The following is a 17,502-nucleotide window of genomic DNA, read 5'->3' as shown; positions in this document are numbered from 1 at the left end:
TTATTACGTAACAAATTAAGAAAGATATTTTTAGCACAAAATAATTGTTTTCTTCTTTTCCTTCTAATTGTCAAAATATTAAAACTTATTTTGGTTATAGGTCAAATCGAGTTGAAGAAGAAATTGGTCTAATTTATATATGGTCTACTTAAGTTTATGTGGCATTATTGTTAGATTTTTTAATTAAATGTAATACCATGTCATATTTTTTATTGGATATTTTGTAGGTTATGAACTAGAATGACTTTTAAGTTAAAAAGGTAAAGTTGAGTGGCTTTTTAAATGAGAAAAAAATAGTTTAGTAACTTTCGTCAAATAAATGATAAGTGATTAAAAAGAACAAAAATATGCCACAATATCAAGTGTTATTTATGTGGGACAGAATGCGCTGATTCTCTTCTTGTTGGGCTACTCTCTGATGCCCACCTCAGCTGGGACATAATCTCCTTTCTCCATATTTTGCACACGAAGAAGATGACTTAATTTCCAAGCTACGAGCTTCAATCTCTGTACTTCGTGTTTTGATCAATTTTCCACTCAATAAACAACAATATCTTGACTCAACTTGTTGAAAGTGAGTGTTAACGTGTTCACTTCCTCTGTTCTTTCTTGTGTATGAACGCAATCTTCTGAGAATCAAAGCTTAAAGATCATGTATTTTCTTTATTCATCATTTTCTCCATATGGGTTTTACAGAATCGAATTCAAATTCAAAACCCCCCACATGTTAAGTATCAGTAATTGTATATAAATTCTTGCAAAGTTTTCAACCTTGTGATCAATTTGCCGTCATGGGACACTCTCACTCTCACTCTCATTCTCATTTTCACTCATCCAATTCTTCCAATGATCAAAATATGGATATGGGGGAATCGATCACCACGCAAACGGACGTTTCTTTCGTGCTCGCTAAACATGTTTTCTCCAAAGAAGTTAAAGGAGATTCCAACCTGATGTTCTCTCCTCTTTCAATTCAAATAGTACTTGGCCTGATTGCGGCCGGTTCTAAGGGGCCAACTAAGGACCAGCTGCTCTGCTTCCTCAAGTCCAAATCTATTGATGAACTTAACTATCTTTATTCTCATCTTGTCAATATCGTCTTGGTTGATGGAAGCCCAAATGGAGGTCCCCGTTTGTCTGTTGCTAATGGTGTTTGGATCGACCAAACACTGCCTTTTAAGCCTTCTTACAAAAAGGTTGTGGATAAAGTTTACAAAGTAGCTTCAAGTTCTGTTGATTTTCAGTACAAGGTTAGGCCTCTACTAATGTGTTTCATTGAGATCTTGTTTCTTTTGTGCTGGGCTTTTGATTTTCTTTGCTCATGCTGACTTATGAAAATTGGTTTATCAAGTATTATAAATGACCCTAAATACTACTCATATCACAAGCCTCCAAATACTTTCCTTTTTGTGTGTGGTAACGCCCCAAATACTATCATACAAAATGGATACAGATGATACATATAGTAAACTGCAGCTAACTTGGGGTTGAGGTATAACTGATTGATTGATAGATTGATTAAGCAGTCTGATTTTAAAATAATGAAAAGTGTTAAACAATTAGGACAGAGACTATATTGCTTAGCATTTTGATCATTCTAGCCTCAAGTAGTATAAAACCTAATATTGTGAATGGTTGAAACCCGTTTCATATTAGAATCGAGGCAGTTTAAAGAGTAAACAATATTGAATATTAAATTGATAAGCAAGATGAAAGAGTCAGATTTAATGAATACCTATCGTTGCAGGTTAGTTTGACTAGTTCTATATTTTACTAAGAGGTAATAAGCTTCTTTACAGTAGGATGCCCAAAGAAGCCTAAATAGTTCTAAGCTCAAAAGCTCGCCTAAATGTACAAGTATATGCCCAATCTGTGCTTAAAATATACCACGTAAAGCATCCAAATTCTCATTTACCCCTTGCAAGTACTGTCATTGATTTTCTTACTACAAACTCCCTTTGTTGGCTAAAGCATATAGTATGGTGCTAATTCTGTCGTACACTATGTTTGTCTTGCTAAATATTGGCTAAGGCTGCTGAGGTTGCCAATCAAATCAATCAGTGGGCTAAAATGAAGACAAATGATCTCATTAAAGAGATTCTTCCTCATGGAACAGTAAACAATATGACAAGGCTCATCTTTGCAAATGCATTATATTTTAAAGGAGTATGGAATGAGAAGTTCAATGCTTCAGAAACAAAAGACCATGAATTCCATCTTCTCAGAGGAGGGTCTATTAAAGCGCCTTTCATGACTAGCAAGCAGAAGCAATATGCAGCAGCCTTTGATGGCTTCAAAGTGTTGGGACTTCATTACAAACAGGGCAAAGATATCCGTCGTTTCTGCATGTATTTAATTTTGCCAGATGCCCGTTATGGATTACCAGCTTTAATAGATAAAATTAGTTCAGAACCAGGATTTTTAAATTACCACCTTCCGTTTGAAAAGGCAAAAATGCATAAGTTTCTTATCCCTAAATTTAAAACAACTTTTGGTTTTGAAGCTTCTAATGTTTTAAAGGGACTTGGCCTCACATTGCCTTTCTCCACTGGTGGCCTCACTGAGATGGTGGATTCCCCGTTAGGTGGGAGGTTGTTTGTTTCACAGTTTTTTCACAAGTCCTTCATTGAGGTAAATGAGGAAGGAACTGAAGCTGCAGCTGTTACAGCTAGTGTAATAATGACCAAGTCATTGATAATTGAGAAGGAAATGGAGTTTGTTGCTGATCATCCGTTCCTATTCCTTATAAGAGACGATGCTACTGGTGTTGTGTTATTCATAGGGAGCGTGTTGAATCCTCTAGCTGGTTAGCCCACTGAAGCAATAAAGAAATCTGGAAGGAAAGAAAGCAATATAAATCTCTGAATTCTAATCATTGCATGAATAATGTAAAGCTTAAGTTAGCATGGTGAGATCTTATATTTGCAAAGAGTGATTGATCTATACTGGACACAGAGAAGTGTTATGTATCTAAATAACCAGTTTCTTGATTTGTGTATCTGTTTGATGAGAGGCGTTATGTATCTAAATAACCAGTTTCCTGATTTGTGTACTCTTTTGATGAGATCTTGTACTTCATATCTGGCATCTTATATAATTGACTCGTCTATGCTTGATTTTTTTGTGTATTTTGACATGATATATAATTTGACTTGGTCTTACATTAATTTCTCTGAAGGCGGTCTCACTGATATGGTGGCTTCCTTTAAAGCTTAGAACCTGTTAGTTTCAGACATTTTCATCAGTCCTTTGTTGAGGTAATGAAGAAGGAAGGGAAGCTGCAGGTGTTAATATTGCCTCGTTAATATTATGTTAGGCGCCCATTAATGAATACTCATTGACTTTATTACTGATTTGGTTCTTGTTCTTCGTAATTGGATGATACAACTGCAACTATATTATCATAGGGCGATTGCTTAATCCTCTTATTAGTTAAGTTGGATCTGTAGCAGTAAAGAGTTTGTTATAAATAGAAAGACTAGCATGCTTATGTTGTATAGTACATAAGTGGCTTTTGATACTTTACATCTAGGAACAGTGAAATCTAGTAGCTGGTCCAGTGTGTGTAAATGTGGTAAAACTAGTTTAGTATGATCTCTTCATACAGGTAATAACATGTCATTTTCTCTTTGATGTACTCATATTTCAGAATTCAGATATTATGTACCTTAACATCCACCTGAAAGCTGATTTGATCAACACAACTTAATGACTAAAATGAAAAAAATAACACTAAAGTCTGTTGAATAGAGATGCAAAATGTCACAATTTTACGTGCTTCTAAGACAACAGGTTGATAACTCCGAAGTCAACCCCAGGTGGGACATGCTCTGCTTTCCTTCTCCGTGTCATTTTGGTGTTGTTTCCATCTAAGAGCTTCCCTTCGTTTAAATAATACTCATTGAACTTCCAGTAGAATATAATATTGATTTTGGTGTTCCTTTCATTGATTCCTTCCTGCGTATGAATCTGCGTAGAGAATAAGTCTTATAAACGTGCAATTCTTTATTCGATCGCCATTTCTCCAAATTCAAAACCCCACCTGTTAAGTAACAGTATAATTTATAAATTCTTGCAAAATTTTCAACATTGTGATCATTGACCTCGCACCTAAGCCTCCTCCTCCTCCTCCTTCTTCTTCTCCTTCGCACGCAACTATGGATCTCAGGGAGTCAATCAACAACCAGACGGATGTTTCTTTCATGCTAGCTAAGAACATTTTCTCCAAAGAGGTTAAAGGCGATTCGAATGTGGGGTTTTCTCCTCTTTCAATTCAAATAGTTCTTGGCCTGATTGCTGCCGGATGTAAAGGACCAACGCAGGATCAGCTGCTCTGTTTCCTCAAGTCCAAATATATTGATGAACTTAACTCTCTTTATTCTCATCTTGTCAATATCGTCTTTGTTGATGGCAGCCCTAATGGAGGTCCGCGTTTGTCTGTTGCTAATGGTGTTTGGATCGACCAAACACTCCCTCTTAAGCCTTCCTTCAAGCAGGTTGTGGGCAATGTTTACAAGGCTGCTTTAGAGTCTGTTGATTTTCAGAACAAGGTTAGTCCTTTTTTAAAAAAAAATTTGTTTCATTGAATTCTTATTAATTTTTCGTGCTAACTGATGAAAATTGATTTGTACACTATCATAACCATATTTACTATTCATATCATAAGCCTCCAAACACTATCATATGAGATGAATACCGATGACTGTAACTACTATGGGATTGAGTTGATAACTTAAAAGAATGGGAAGTATCAGACAATTAGGAGTTGAAAGAATCAAAAAATTTATTTGATAAGCAACCAAGAATGAGAGGAAAAATAATGAATGCCCTATCAGGTATGTAGTAGGGTAGTTGACTAATTGAGTAATAGTAAGCTTCTTCAGTAAATAAGCCTAAATTGTTCTAAGCTTAGCTAGAGACAGGTCTGTGCTTAAATTCTTAAGCTCAGTTTGGCCTCGCTTGTGCATATCTATACCCAATCCTAATCATTGCTTAACTACCATGTAAAGCAGCCAACTTCTGATCTTACCCCTTCCCTATACTGTCATCGATTTACTACTGCAATTTCCCTTTGTTGGCTATATTTAAAAAGAAATAATTGGCTGCAGCATGTGTGCTAATTCTGTCATTACCTGTTTGTTTTGAAAATTGATTAAGGCTGCTGAGGTTGCCGATCAAGTCAATCAGTGGGCTAAAATGGAGACAAATGATCTTATCAAAGAGATTCTTCCTCGTGATGCAGTGAACAACATGACAAGGCTGATCTTGGCCAATGCACTATATTTCAAAGGAGAATGGAATGAGAAGTTCAATGCTTCAGAAACGAAAGACCATGAATTCCTTCTCCTCAATGGAGGGTCTATTCGAGCACCATTTATGACTACCAAAAAGAAGCAGTACATAGCAGCGTTTGATGGCTTTAAAGTATTGAGGCTTCCTTACAAACAGGGCACAGACACGCGTCGCTTCTGCATGTATTTCATTCTCCCAGATGCCCATGATGGATTACTTGCTTTAGTGGAAAAAATCAGCTTAGAACCAGCATTTTTAAATAACCATGTTCCATATGGAAAAGTTAGAGCGCGCAAGTTTCTTATCCCTAAATTCAAAATAACTTTTGAGTTTGAAGCTTCCAACATTCTAAAGGGACTCGGCCTCACTTTGCCTTTTTGTGGTGGTGATCTCACTGAGATGGTTGATTCCCCTATATCTCAGAACCTGTCTATTTCACAGGTTTTTCACAAGTCTTTCATTGAGGTAAATGAGGAAGGAACCGAAGCTGCAGCTGTTACCGCTACTGTTATAATGACCATGTCCTTGATTATTGAGAAGGAGATAGATTTCGTCGCGGACCATCCATTCCTATTCCTTATAAGAGACGAATCTACTGGTGCAGTGTTGTTCATAGGCAGTGTGATGAATCCTCTAGCAGGTTAACCTACGTGAATGTCTGAATTCACATCCATAGAAAGCTTTATATTAGCAAGATATAATATTTGCAGAGAATGGTAGATTTATCAATTATTAGGACAAAGTTGAGTGGTGCTACGTATCTTTTTGTAACTCTGTACCCTTATGATGAAACCTTACTTAATATATCTCTGGCATCTTATATAATTTTATTTGTGCTTTATATATTAGCTTAATGAAATATTGTATTGTACTACAACCTTTTTGTTTTCTTTTTATTAACTTTCTTTTATTAGTAATATAAAGGTTCCCTAATTTTTATGGCTAACTACTCCTATATAAGGTAATGTACAATTGAGTTACTTTTCCTCCAAGAAAAGTATCAAAGAAAATCTAATTATGATCGAACACTATTAACACAAACCTAGTTAAAGTAGGCTCCCAACTTCTGTGTGAAGAGTCCGATCAAAACAGCAAAAACGAAAAACCTGAGCCTCTCCAAGTTTTTACTCACCAATATCTTTTAGACAATATGGATTTCTATAGATCGATCTTAAAGCAGACGGATGTTTCTTTGATGCTTGCAAAACATGTATTCTTCAGCAAGTTTCGTCAGTCCAATGCCAACATGGTAATTTCCCCGCTCTCAATTCAAAAAGCTCTTGGTATGATTGCTGCTGGCTCAAAAGGTCGTACATTGGACCAACTGTTATCTTTTCTCAAGTTCAATTCCATTGAAGAACTTAACTCTGTTTCTTCTCGGGTCATCGCTGATGTTTGTGCCGATAGCAGCCGCTTTGGAGGTCCTCGTTTGTCTGTTGCTAATGGCGTTTGGATTGACTGAACTCTGTCTTTTAAGCCTTCTTTCAAACAGACTATGGACAATGTTTATAATGCTGCTGCTGCGCCTGTTGATTTTCAGAACAAGGTTAGTCGTCCCTTCACTCATTTGTCAGCGCTGATATTCTGATCACCTAAACCTGTAACAGTAAAATATGTTTATCACAAAAGAATTCGCCTTTGGAATATTAAGGTTTCAGATTCTTGAATTCAATGGGTGCCAAGAAAAATACAGACCTTAATAATAGTCCATTCGGGTTATTAGCTGATTGAAAGTAGCCGATAAGTATCAAGTGTTGACGAACACTTTTTGTTGAAGCTGATTTTATTAATAAAAGTAGTTGATGTGCTTGGTAAAAAAAATATATGATAAGCAATTTCTCTGTTAATGACTAATATGGCCTTAAAATTATTTACAAAAACATTAAATAACATATACAACAAGAAGAATGAACACAAAAATTGAACGCAAAGAAAGTCTGGAGTTATATTTTGGGAAGAGTATTTTGAGAAATTGAAAATATATTAGGGAGTTCTACTTAGCTTATAAGCACTTCAGATGTCTACTAAACGTATAAGCTAGTTTGACCAGCTTATAAGCACTTTAGATGTCTACTAAACGTATAAGCTAGTTTGACCAGCTTATAAGCTTACAAAACAAAATGCTGATAAACTCTTTTGCATATACAAAATGCTGATTAGCATGTCCGCTGACAGACTTGTGATTTCCGTTCAGCAATGATAGGGAGATCAAGAAAAGATGGATTTAGTTTATAAATTGAGTTGAAGAATCTAATGTGCGGTATATAAAGCATTTTTTTTTAATGTCAACTATATCTGCTAGTAGCTTGCTGATTTTATAATCATTGTTTGTTTTAACTTTTTATCAACGCTGATGAGGCTCGTAATGAAGTCAATAAGTGGGCTGAAGAGAAGTATTAAAGCTTTGATTGTTTTAAAGGAAGCAATACGCAGAGGCCTTTGATTGTTTTAAAGTATTAAAGCTTCCTTATACACAAGGCTATGATCTAAGGCGATGTTTCAGCATGTATTTGTTTCTCCCAAATGCCCGTGATGGCTTACCAACTTTACTGGAGAAAATTACTTCTGAACCTGGATTCTTAAATCAACATATTCCATTACAAGAAGTTAGAGTGCGCAAGTTTCTTATCCCCAAATTCAAAATAACTTTTGGGTTTGAAGCTTCTGAGGTTCTAAGAGAACTTGGTGTCACAGCACCTTTTGTTGGTGGTCTCACTGAAATGGTGAATAACTCCCTTGTAGCTAAAAGCCTGTTTGTTTCTAATATTTTCCACAAGTCCTTTATTGAGGTAAATGAAGAGGCATCTTTTTGAAATGTGTCACCCACTGAGGCAATTCAAGTTTGGTGTAATTAGATCTCATTTTGTGGATGACTCTTTTTTCAAGTGAACTAGTTTCTCGATACGTGCGTTATTGTGATGCCAAGTCAAATAGTATTACGATTTATAAAATAATATTAATATTCTTAAAATAAAGTTTTTAGTAAAATTTATACTTGAAAAAATAAAGTACACGCTTTGTCAATAAAAATTACCTATAAAGATAAACAATTAAATTTTTATTAGATACATGCAAGTACTAAAAGTTTATTACACACAAACATCAAACTTTGCAAACAGACTATTAACTTAAGCCAAACAGCAACTCCACTGCCAAGTAAAACCTCCTCATATACAAGATGTTGACTAAAGGAGCCAGTGTTTTTTTTTTTTTTTTTTTTTTTTTACAAAAAGAAATAATGTCAAACATCTCAGGGCAGAATGATCCATCGTCCATATCCTCACACTAAACAATAAATATTCTCCTCAATTGTAGTCCGTTGACTGCGCACAGAGCTTAAAAAAAAAAAAAAAAAAAATTTGAAACTTGTGGAATTAAACTGAAGATATGTATAATGTATTAAAATGCTCTTAAATTTTGTGATCTTAAATATGCCACGTAGAATGTCGGCTCGGAGCTAAAGAACAACTAAATATAGAGGCATTATTTTTGAAATAAATTAAAAAAGAAAAGTAAAATACATAAATTGAAACAAATAGAATGTTTTTATCTTCCCCTTCACCTATACACCTCTTAAATGCACGCTCAATTTGCGCCTCGCGAAATTCTATCGCTTTTCGTCTTAAAATATAGTATTTATACCAAGTGTAAATACAATATTATGTAATGGTAAAAAATTAGATCATTAGAAATCATTGCAACATAAGCAATCAACACCTACAATTTCCCCGCCCCCAATACCGGCTTGATCAACCCAGTTGCTTATTTTTTTAAAATAAGTATTTCTCAAAAAAATATTTTATCAAAAAATATTTTTTCTCCATACAAAACTCACAAAGTTAAGGATATTTTAGTGTTACGAAAAATGAGTTAAGAACCAGTATTTTATAAATCAGAAGTACTAAGCATCATCATATACGCAAAAAATATTTAACTTTTATCAAAATGTTGGGAGAACCTAGTCATCTTTTTAAAGGTGTATGAATCAATAAAATTACATAATTTTTTCTAACCTATGGCGAAGAATGAATCTGGCTTCATAGCAAATAAGGTAATATATACTCTTATTTCTATTGTATTGGGTAAAATACGTTATGCTATGTGGTCACCTAAGAAGGGAACACGTGGAATCAAAACCGAGAGGACGAAAAATAGGGTACAACTATCTCGTACGTCACCGAGAAAGGCAAGTTCGTAAGCGCATTAAGCATGCTGTGCCCGATGGCATTTAATGAAGAATATTCCACAGCATTAAAGAGTAACGACTCATTAAAGAAATCTGAGCATTTATATTTACCGTTAGATTTTCATTATCATGCTCCAATAATTGTTATTAGTGGTGGGCCCGACCATTACGCCCACTAAGCTATAAATAATATGTTCAACTATCATTGTAAGGAGAGTTTTTTCTGGAATACATGGACAAAATTCTACAGAGCAATCTGATACTTTTTTTTCTCTCTTTTTCGCTTGTTAATCTTATCATCGTTGTGCCCGAAAACCTGATTTTCGGGCTCTTCGAATCCATCATTTCACCTCCATTTTTGAGTTAAGTATCTTACATCTAATCGATTAATTCATAATATTTGGGATCAAATTAATCATATCTCTAAAATCACGAATAAATTGAACTATACCGTTTTACGGGCAAATAGTTTGGCGCCCACCATGGGGACTAGACAATAGTACGGTTAAGTCGATCCTTACCTCTTTCACTCAAGATATTTGATTGTTCTTGCCTTAGAAAAAATCATAGAACATGGCAATCAATACCATCAATAACACTCGCAACCCTGGGTTCAAGGGGAACACCCCTATCTTGAGGACTCAATCAGCGACACTCGCGATGGGGAAGAAGATGCCACGTCGGTATATGACGGACGGTACCCCAGACATGTACGGGAGACAACCCCAGATGGTTCTGACCAGGGACAAGTAGTAGATGCGATAAGGATCCTACAAGAATAACAGGCAATCCTCCTAGGCCACATCATGCGGCAGGATCAGGTTATGACGGAGTTAAAAAAAGGCTCTATCAGGCGCTTCAAATAATGCAGACAAGCGAGATCCAGTTCCTCCCATTGTTCCTACGAACCAAACAACGCAGAGAATCGACAACAACACTCCCAAGGGAAAAGTCGGCTCCGACAGGGCTGGGTAGTAAATCTGGCCTCAACAACGATAACGATTCATTCAAGGAAGAACTCTTGTGGTTTATGAAGGAAGTAAACGCCCGCATGAACCAAATCCTTGGCGCACCTCCAATGTTAAAAGATCTGAGCCCAAAGAAGTACATTCAATTACCGTACAAACCAAGTGCGGCCCCGGAACTGATACCAAAATGATTCAGAATGCCCGAAGTGCCAAAATACGACGGGGCTTCAGATCCACCAGAGCACATCACCACCTACACAACAACAATGAAAGAAAATGATCCGGCTCCTCACAAAATTGAGTCTGTATTATTGAAAAGTTTTGGTGAGACACTCACAAGGGGAGCCTTGACATGTTACCCATTATTGCCCAAGCATTCCATAGATTCCTTTGAAATACTCACGGATTTGTTCATCAAGGTCCATGCCAGTGCCAGAAAGGTACAAGCTCGTAAAGCCGGCATATTCAGGATCGCGCAGGAAGAATCTGAATTATTACGAAGGTTCGCTATCCGGTTCCAAAAGGAAAGGATATTATTACCGACTGTCCCGGATGAATGGGCACCTGAAGCATTCACTAAAGATTTAAACCCGAGAAGTTCAGATGCTTCCCGGAAGTTGAAGGAAAGTCTGCTCGAGTTTCAAACAACAACTTGGGCAGATGTCCACAACCGGTACGAGTCAAAGATTAGGATCGAAGATGATCATGCTGACTTTCCATCATCAGCAAAGTGACGGGAGAGGAGCAAGGAAAAAATGAAAGACGATGTCGACTCAAATAGACAAGTTTCAAGGGGACGGTTTCTCCCCTACGAGCCGACGGAAGGTCACGGCAGGAGCTTTCGATCGGTGGACAAGTTTATCAATGACAGGATAACTGATCGCGGGCAGAATAACAGATCGCTGTAGGATAGAGAGACCCCCGGGGGCCACGAGGTCCTTCCCATCCAAAATTATCAGAATATAACTTCAATATTAGTATGGTGGAGTTAGTGTTGGCCATGAGAGATATCAAAGATGTGCGATTCCCGAGACCGATAAGATCTGATCCCAGCCATAATGATCCAAATTTATGGTGTGAATACCGTGGCACAAATGGTCACCGAACTGGGGACTGTCGGCACCTCCGTAAAGAAGTGGGAACGCTGTTAAAAATGGTCACCTTAGGGAATTCTTGAGTGATCGAGCCAAAAACAATTATGGTCGGGACATGAGCGACATGCAAACCTCGAGAGCGGGAGAGGAATCTCCACGCCAAATGATCAATATGATCTTCGGAGGGAACGAGATTAATGGGATCACATTATCGGCCATAAAGAAAACAAAAGTATCGACAACCCATAGTAAGAGGCTCCGGGAGGATGATATCACGTTCACGGATGAAGACGAGGACGGATTAATACTGCCGCACAATGACGCACTGGTAATCTCTTTAAATGTGTTAAATTTCAAAATTAAACATGTTTTAGTGGATCCAGAAAGTTCCGTCAATATCATACAATGAAGAGTTCTAGATCAAGCTAAACTCACCGGGAGCATCGTCCCGACAACAAAGCTCCTTGCTGGATTCAACCTCGCAAGCGTGACAACCCGAGGGGGAATTTTACTACTTACGGATACCGAGGGCATAACAAAGATGATTCTCTTCGAAGTAGTAGATGGGGACATGGGCTATAATATCATCCTGGGGAGGCCATGGCTGCACGAAATGAAAGATGTGCCTTCAACGTACCACCAATTGTTGAAATTTCCAACACACGAGGGCATCAAGCAGATAAGGGGTGATCAACCGACAACAAGAGAGATGAATGCGATCTTGGTCTCCCATATCAAGGTAAAGGAACCTGCGGCATAGCAGTTATCGGAACCGACTTTCGACCCCGAGCCTGAAGAAGTTTCCTCGGAGGCAAGAGAGTTAGAGCAATATCATGTACCGAGGTATTTTTAGGTATCGAAGGAAACAGACGCAACAAAATCCACGATAGAGGGATAGAGCAGGTTGCACTGTTCAAAAGATTCCCAGAAAGGAAATTCCATTTGGGAACAGGACTACACCCGGAGCTCAGGTCAGGTGCTATTGAATTCCTTAAAATTAACACCGATTATTTTGCATGGTTGCACGAGGATATGATAGGAATCCCGACAGATATCGCCGTGCACAAGCTAAGGTTGGACCCGAGCATACCTCTGGAAAGGCAAAAGAAATGCCCTATTGCAGAAGCAAGGAATAAATTGGTCAGAGAAAAGGTAACCCGTCTACTTAAGATTGGTTCAATCCAAGAGGTAAGATATCCGGACTGGCTAGCTAATGTGGTAGTAGTTCCTAAGAAAAACAACAATTTCGCATGTGCATAGATTATAAAGACCTTAATAAGGCATGCCCGAAGGACTCATTCCCATTGCCGAATATAGATCAAATGATCGACGCTACGGCTGGGCACTAGTTAATGAGTTTCCTCGATGCCTACTCCGGGTACAGTCACATTAAGATGAACCTTGAAGACCGGGAAAAGACTTCGTTTATTACAAATTTTGGTACATACTGTTACAATGTAATGCCCTCCGGACTAAAAAACGCCGAAGCCACTTACCAAGGGCTCGTGAATAAGATGTTCGAAAAACAGATAAGAAATACTATGGAGGTATATATAGACGATATGCTCGTTAAGTCTCTGGATGCAGGTAACAACCTGAGACACCTGCAAGAAACGTTTGATACCCTGAGGGAGCATAATATGAAGCTTAACCCTGATAAGTGTGCGTTCGGGGTCGGTTCAGGTAAATTCTTAGGATTCCTGGTCTCTCAAAGAGGAATCAAGGTGAACCCCGACAAAATTAAGGCCATAGAGGATATCCAGGATCAACTGTTCGACATAAAGGAAGTACAGAGACTCACAGGCAGATTAGCGGATTTGAGCAGATTCATTTCCCGATCATAGGAAAAATGCCATCGCTTCTTCGCATTGCTCAAAAAGAAGAATAACTTCGAGTGGCCTCCGGAGTGTCGACAAGCCTTGAAGGAATTGAAGAAGTACTTTTCAAGCCCTCATTTGCTCTCGAAACCTAAAGAAGGAGAAACATCGTTGGTCTAACTGGCGGTCTTAGAAGTTGCGGTAAGTGCAGTTTTAGTCCGGGAGGAAACAAGTACGTAATTCCCCATATATTACGTTAGCAAAATTTTATCAGGACCAGAAACTCGCTACCCACATCTGGACCTACTTCCAGTGCCACCCGATAGCGGTGGTGACTACCTTTTCTCTAAGGAATATCCTCCATAAACTCGAGCTCTTGGGTAGATTGGCCAAATGGGCCATTCAAATGAGCGAGTTTGATATAGAGTATAAGCCACGGACTGCGATTAAGTCGTAGGTCCTGGGTAACTTCGTGGCTGACTTCAGCCCAGGTTTGATGCCCCGGGCTGCCAAAGAGACAATAATGGTGTCAGAGCCGACATCGAAAATTTGGACCTTATTTACAGACGGAGCTTCAAACGTGAAAGGGTCCGGGCTAGGAATAGTCCTGATCACGCCTTCGGGGGAAGCCTTAAGGCAAGCCATCAGGATGGTTATTTTAACTAACAATGAAGCGGAATACGAAGCTTTGCTTGCAAGACTCGAATTGGCCCGGGGGCTCGATTTCGAAGCAATCAACATCAATTGTGACTCGCAACTGGTGGTAAATCAGGTCTACCAAATTTTTGATACCAAAGATGAGCGAATGCAATAGTACGTGGAAAACATTCAGGCCTTGTTGTCACGATTTCGGGAGTGGTCAATAGCCCACATCCCGAGGGAAGAAAATGCGGAAGCAGATGCTTTAGCAAATTTGGGCTCATCAACAAAAATTCAGGGACAAGAATCGGGGGAGGTAGTTCAACTGATGAACTCATCCTTAGACACGAATGGTTACTATAAGGTGAATTCGACCAACCTGGTTTGGGACTGGAGGAACGAGATAATCGATTATCTTGAACACGGGAAACTACCCAAAGACCCAAAGGAATCAAGATCGCTGCGCACCAAAGCCGCGCGATACAGCTTCGAGAAAGGCCAATTATACAGAAAATTGTTCCAAGGCCCGCTGGTCCGATGCTTAGGAGCGTCTGAAGCCAGCTACATCATGAAAGAAATCCATGAAGGAATATGTGGCAACCACTCGGGCGCAGATTCTTTGATGCTGAAGTTAGTCCAGGCAGGGTATTATTGGCCCCGTGTGGGTCTAGAGGCCAGGGACTTTGTACGAAAATGTGATAAGTGTCAATGCCACGCGCCACTGGTACATCAACTAGCAGAACCACTATATTCAATCATGTCCCCGTAGACATTCATGAAATGGGGAATAGACATTGTCGGACCGCTATGAGAAAGGTAAGATTTCCTTTAATTTTGACTGACTATTTCTCCAAATAGGTGGAAGCAGGTCCTTACCAAAAGATCGGAGAGCGTGAAATGATCGACTTCCTGTGGGAGAATATAATATGCAGGTTCGGAATACCTAAGGAGATTGCATGCGACAACGGACCATAGTTTATCGGTGCAAAAGTCATAAAATTCCTTGAAGATTTGAAGGTAAAAAAGATTACCTCGTCACCGTACCATCCGAGCGCAAACAGACAAGCAGAGTCAACAAACAAAATAATTATGCAAAATCTAAAGAAAAGGCTAGAAGCAGCAAAAGGCCGCTGGCCCGAGGAATTACCGGGGTACTTTGAGCCTACTGAACAATTGTCAAATCAATCACAGTAGAAACTTCATTTTCCCTCGTGTATGGCGTAGAAGCTTTGATACCGGTGGAAGTGGGGGAGCCCACTTTAAGGTATTACCAGGCAAATGAAGAATCAAACAGCGAGGCAATGTTAATCAACTTAGAACCGCTCGAGGGACGTAGGGACCTGGCACATGTCAGAATAGCAGTTCAAAAGCAAATGATGGAGCAGTATTACAATCAAAGAAATAACCTTCGTTACTTCAAAGTAGGGGACTTGGTCTTGAGGAAGGTGACTCAAAACACCCGAGAACTCAATGTCAGCAAGTTAGCCTCTACATGGGAAGGCCCTTACCGGGTTTCAGCTATCACCGGTAAAGGGTCATATGAGCTAGAAAACCACAACGGAGACAAGTTGCCCAGCAACTGGAACGTGGCTCATCTTAAAAGATATTACGGCTGACAAACAACGGTCAGACGGAAAGTATGTGCCACACTCTTTTATCCTTCGTTCTGCTTTTTATCCCAATTGGGTTTTTCCAGGCAAGGTTTTTTAACGAGGCAACGACCACAAGTATACTACAAAAACAACAATAATAAGACCTTTTGATGATAAGTTTCCATTCGGGGGCGATAAGGTAATCTTTTCTTCGTTACCAAATTTTCACTGGGAAGTTAAGGTTGCTAACGAACAAAGGTTACACGATCGTTCACGAGCACAAAGCACTAGAGGATTGTCAGATATTCTTTCGCTCGACAACATGAATTCCTAAGGGGAAAGTAAAATATGTTACTGAGCGAAGGGTTACGTAGCAATTCATCGGTGCAACCTTCGAAGATATAAGACTTCCAGTGTTCCAGCACGCATTCTTCGCATTAGAATACTGGGGGAGGGGATAATGATATGATTACAAGGCAACACTGAATGCCACGTCAATCGAGAATGAAAATTTGGCAAGGAAACACTGAATGCCACGTCAACCGGGAACGAAAATCCGGCAAGGCAACACTGAATGCCACATCAACCGGGAACAAAAATTCGGTAAGGCAACACCGAATGCCATGTCAATCGGGAACAAAAATCTGGAAAGGCAACACTGAATGCCATGCATCCTCGGGACCGGGGACTGCACAGCCAGCCCCGAAGAAACAAGTTATACAAGATAGCCACAAGTCATGGAAACTTCTTTTCTATATAGCAAAATGCTTATGTAAACTGTGAAAACATAAAGAATGAAATGAAATCCTTTTGCTTTTATCTTGTTTCTTGTCTACACAATGAGCTAATTCTGTCATTTGAAAGTTAAATAAGTACTTCAAATGTTAGTGCCGTAATGAATATGAGATGTCCTCTTCAAGAGCACAGTAAACATAATAGGGCCCTCTCTTATAAAAACCATCCTGTTAAAGGGTTAAGTTTCGGAAGAATATATCCTCGGAACCAAAAATGCTATCGGAGAAAAATACACCCGAAGCCACATACGAAAAAAGACGCAGAAACCAAACCTGCACAAATACTTATTGAAAGCCTCATATAAAAGGGATAATTCTCGGAGACAGAAGTGCATCGAAGAAAATGAACCCGAGACCACATGCAGAAAAGTAGGAAAACATGCACAAAGGTTTAAAAGCTTGAACAAATATCCAAGCAAAGTAAGACTCAGACAAATAGTTGAGCAACAATACGTCTTTATTTACAAGGATGTATCAAAAGGAAATACAAGACAGGAAAAGAAAAAGCTATACTACAGCGTCGCCAGAATTAAAAAAAAAAAGAGAAGTATCTACATCCCCAGGAGCAGTAACCGGTTCAACCGATGGCTCGATATCTTCGCCAGCTTGATCTTTAGTATCACCGCCTTTCGATTCATCTTCAGTGTCCGAAATCTCGAAACCAGAATCAGAAGGACCTGGAACGTTAGACCGTGCTGGGAGTCCATTTTTTGCAGCCAACTCAAGCTCGCATGCTTTAGCAATTTCGACATCAATATCAATAATGCCAGCTTTCGCTGCCTCCAAGGTTTTTGTCCTCATGCTGTACATGGCATAAGTTTTTTCAACAACAAGAGAAGCCTCTCAGCGCTTGAGTTCTTCTTTGAGTTGAGCGGTCTCGGTAGAAAGATTATCCCGGTCGGACATAACAGATTGGAGACTAACATCGAGGTCACAGACAGTTGAACTATAGAGCCTGTTGTGTTTGATAGTTATCTTATACTTCTCCTCCAACCGGGCATATCTTGCTTCCGCAGCAGTAAGCTCTTCGACCTTAGAATTTAAGGTTGCTTCTAAATTAGTTACCCTTTCAGCAGCAGTAGCCTCACGGTCATTGGCATCAAGAATGGCATCCAGGATC

General features: G+C 39.0%; 3 protein-coding genes and 1 pseudogene across 3 annotated transcripts; all 4 read left to right on the top strand.

The window, feature by feature from the left end:
* Positions 1-405: 405 nt before the first annotated feature.
* Positions 406-3,116, top strand: LOC104100093 (serpin-ZX-like). Its single transcript, XM_009607261.4, has 2 exons — positions 406-1,250; positions 2,032-3,116. The coding sequence occupies exons 1-2, from the start codon at positions 792-794 to the stop codon at positions 2,809-2,811; spliced, it is 1,239 nt and encodes a 412-aa protein (XP_009605556.1). The 5' UTR covers positions 406-791; the 3' UTR covers positions 2,812-3,116.
* A 586-nt stretch (positions 3,117-3,702) lies between these two features.
* On the top strand, positions 3,703-6,117 carry LOC104100092 (serpin-ZX-like). The gene is made up of 2 exons (XM_009607260.4): positions 3,703-4,550; positions 5,158-6,117. Exons 1-2 carry the CDS (start codon positions 4,158-4,160, stop codon positions 5,935-5,937), a joined length of 1,173 nt encoding a protein of 390 aa, XP_009605555.1. The 5' UTR covers positions 3,703-4,157; the 3' UTR covers positions 5,938-6,117.
* A 212-nt stretch (positions 6,118-6,329) lies between these two features.
* On the top strand, positions 6,330-8,114 carry LOC104100098 (serpin-ZX-like; annotated as a pseudogene).
* A 7,183-nt stretch (positions 8,115-15,297) lies between these two features.
* On the top strand, positions 15,298-15,612 carry LOC138910485 (uncharacterized). Its single transcript, XM_070201728.1, has one exon. The coding sequence runs from the start codon at positions 15,298-15,300 to the stop codon at positions 15,610-15,612; it is 315 nt and encodes a 104-aa protein (XP_070057829.1).
* Positions 15,613-17,502: the final 1,890 nt, after the last annotated feature.

Source organism: Nicotiana tomentosiformis, chromosome 4, assembly GCF_000390325.3.
Source record: "Nicotiana tomentosiformis chromosome 4, ASM39032v3, whole genome shotgun sequence".
Taxonomy (NCBI): domain Eukaryota; kingdom Viridiplantae; phylum Streptophyta; class Magnoliopsida; order Solanales; family Solanaceae; genus Nicotiana; species Nicotiana tomentosiformis.
This window is presented reverse-complemented; position numbering and strand designations above follow the sequence as displayed.

What these genes read in the sequence shown, in the direction of transcription:
- LOC104100093 (XM_009607261.4), top strand. Translation starts at nt 792, where the DNA reads ATGGGACACTCTCACTCTCACTCTCATTCTCATTTTCACTCATCCAAT. An exon ending in CTGTTGATTTTCAGTACAAG is followed by an intron (nt 1,251 to 2,031) that starts GTTAGGCCTCTA and finishes ATATTGGCTAAG; the next exon opens with GCTGCTGAGGTTGCCAATCA.
- LOC104100092 (XM_009607260.4), top strand. Translation starts at nt 4,158, where the DNA reads ATGGATCTCAGGGAGTCAATCAACAACCAGACGGATGTTTCTTTCATG. An exon ending in CTGTTGATTTTCAGAACAAG is followed by an intron (nt 4,551 to 5,157) that starts GTTAGTCCTTTT and finishes AAATTGATTAAG; the next exon opens with GCTGCTGAGGTTGCCGATCA.
- LOC138910485 (XM_070201728.1), top strand. Translation starts at nt 15,298, where the DNA reads ATGTTAATCAACTTAGAACCGCTCGAGGGACGTAGGGACCTGGCACAT.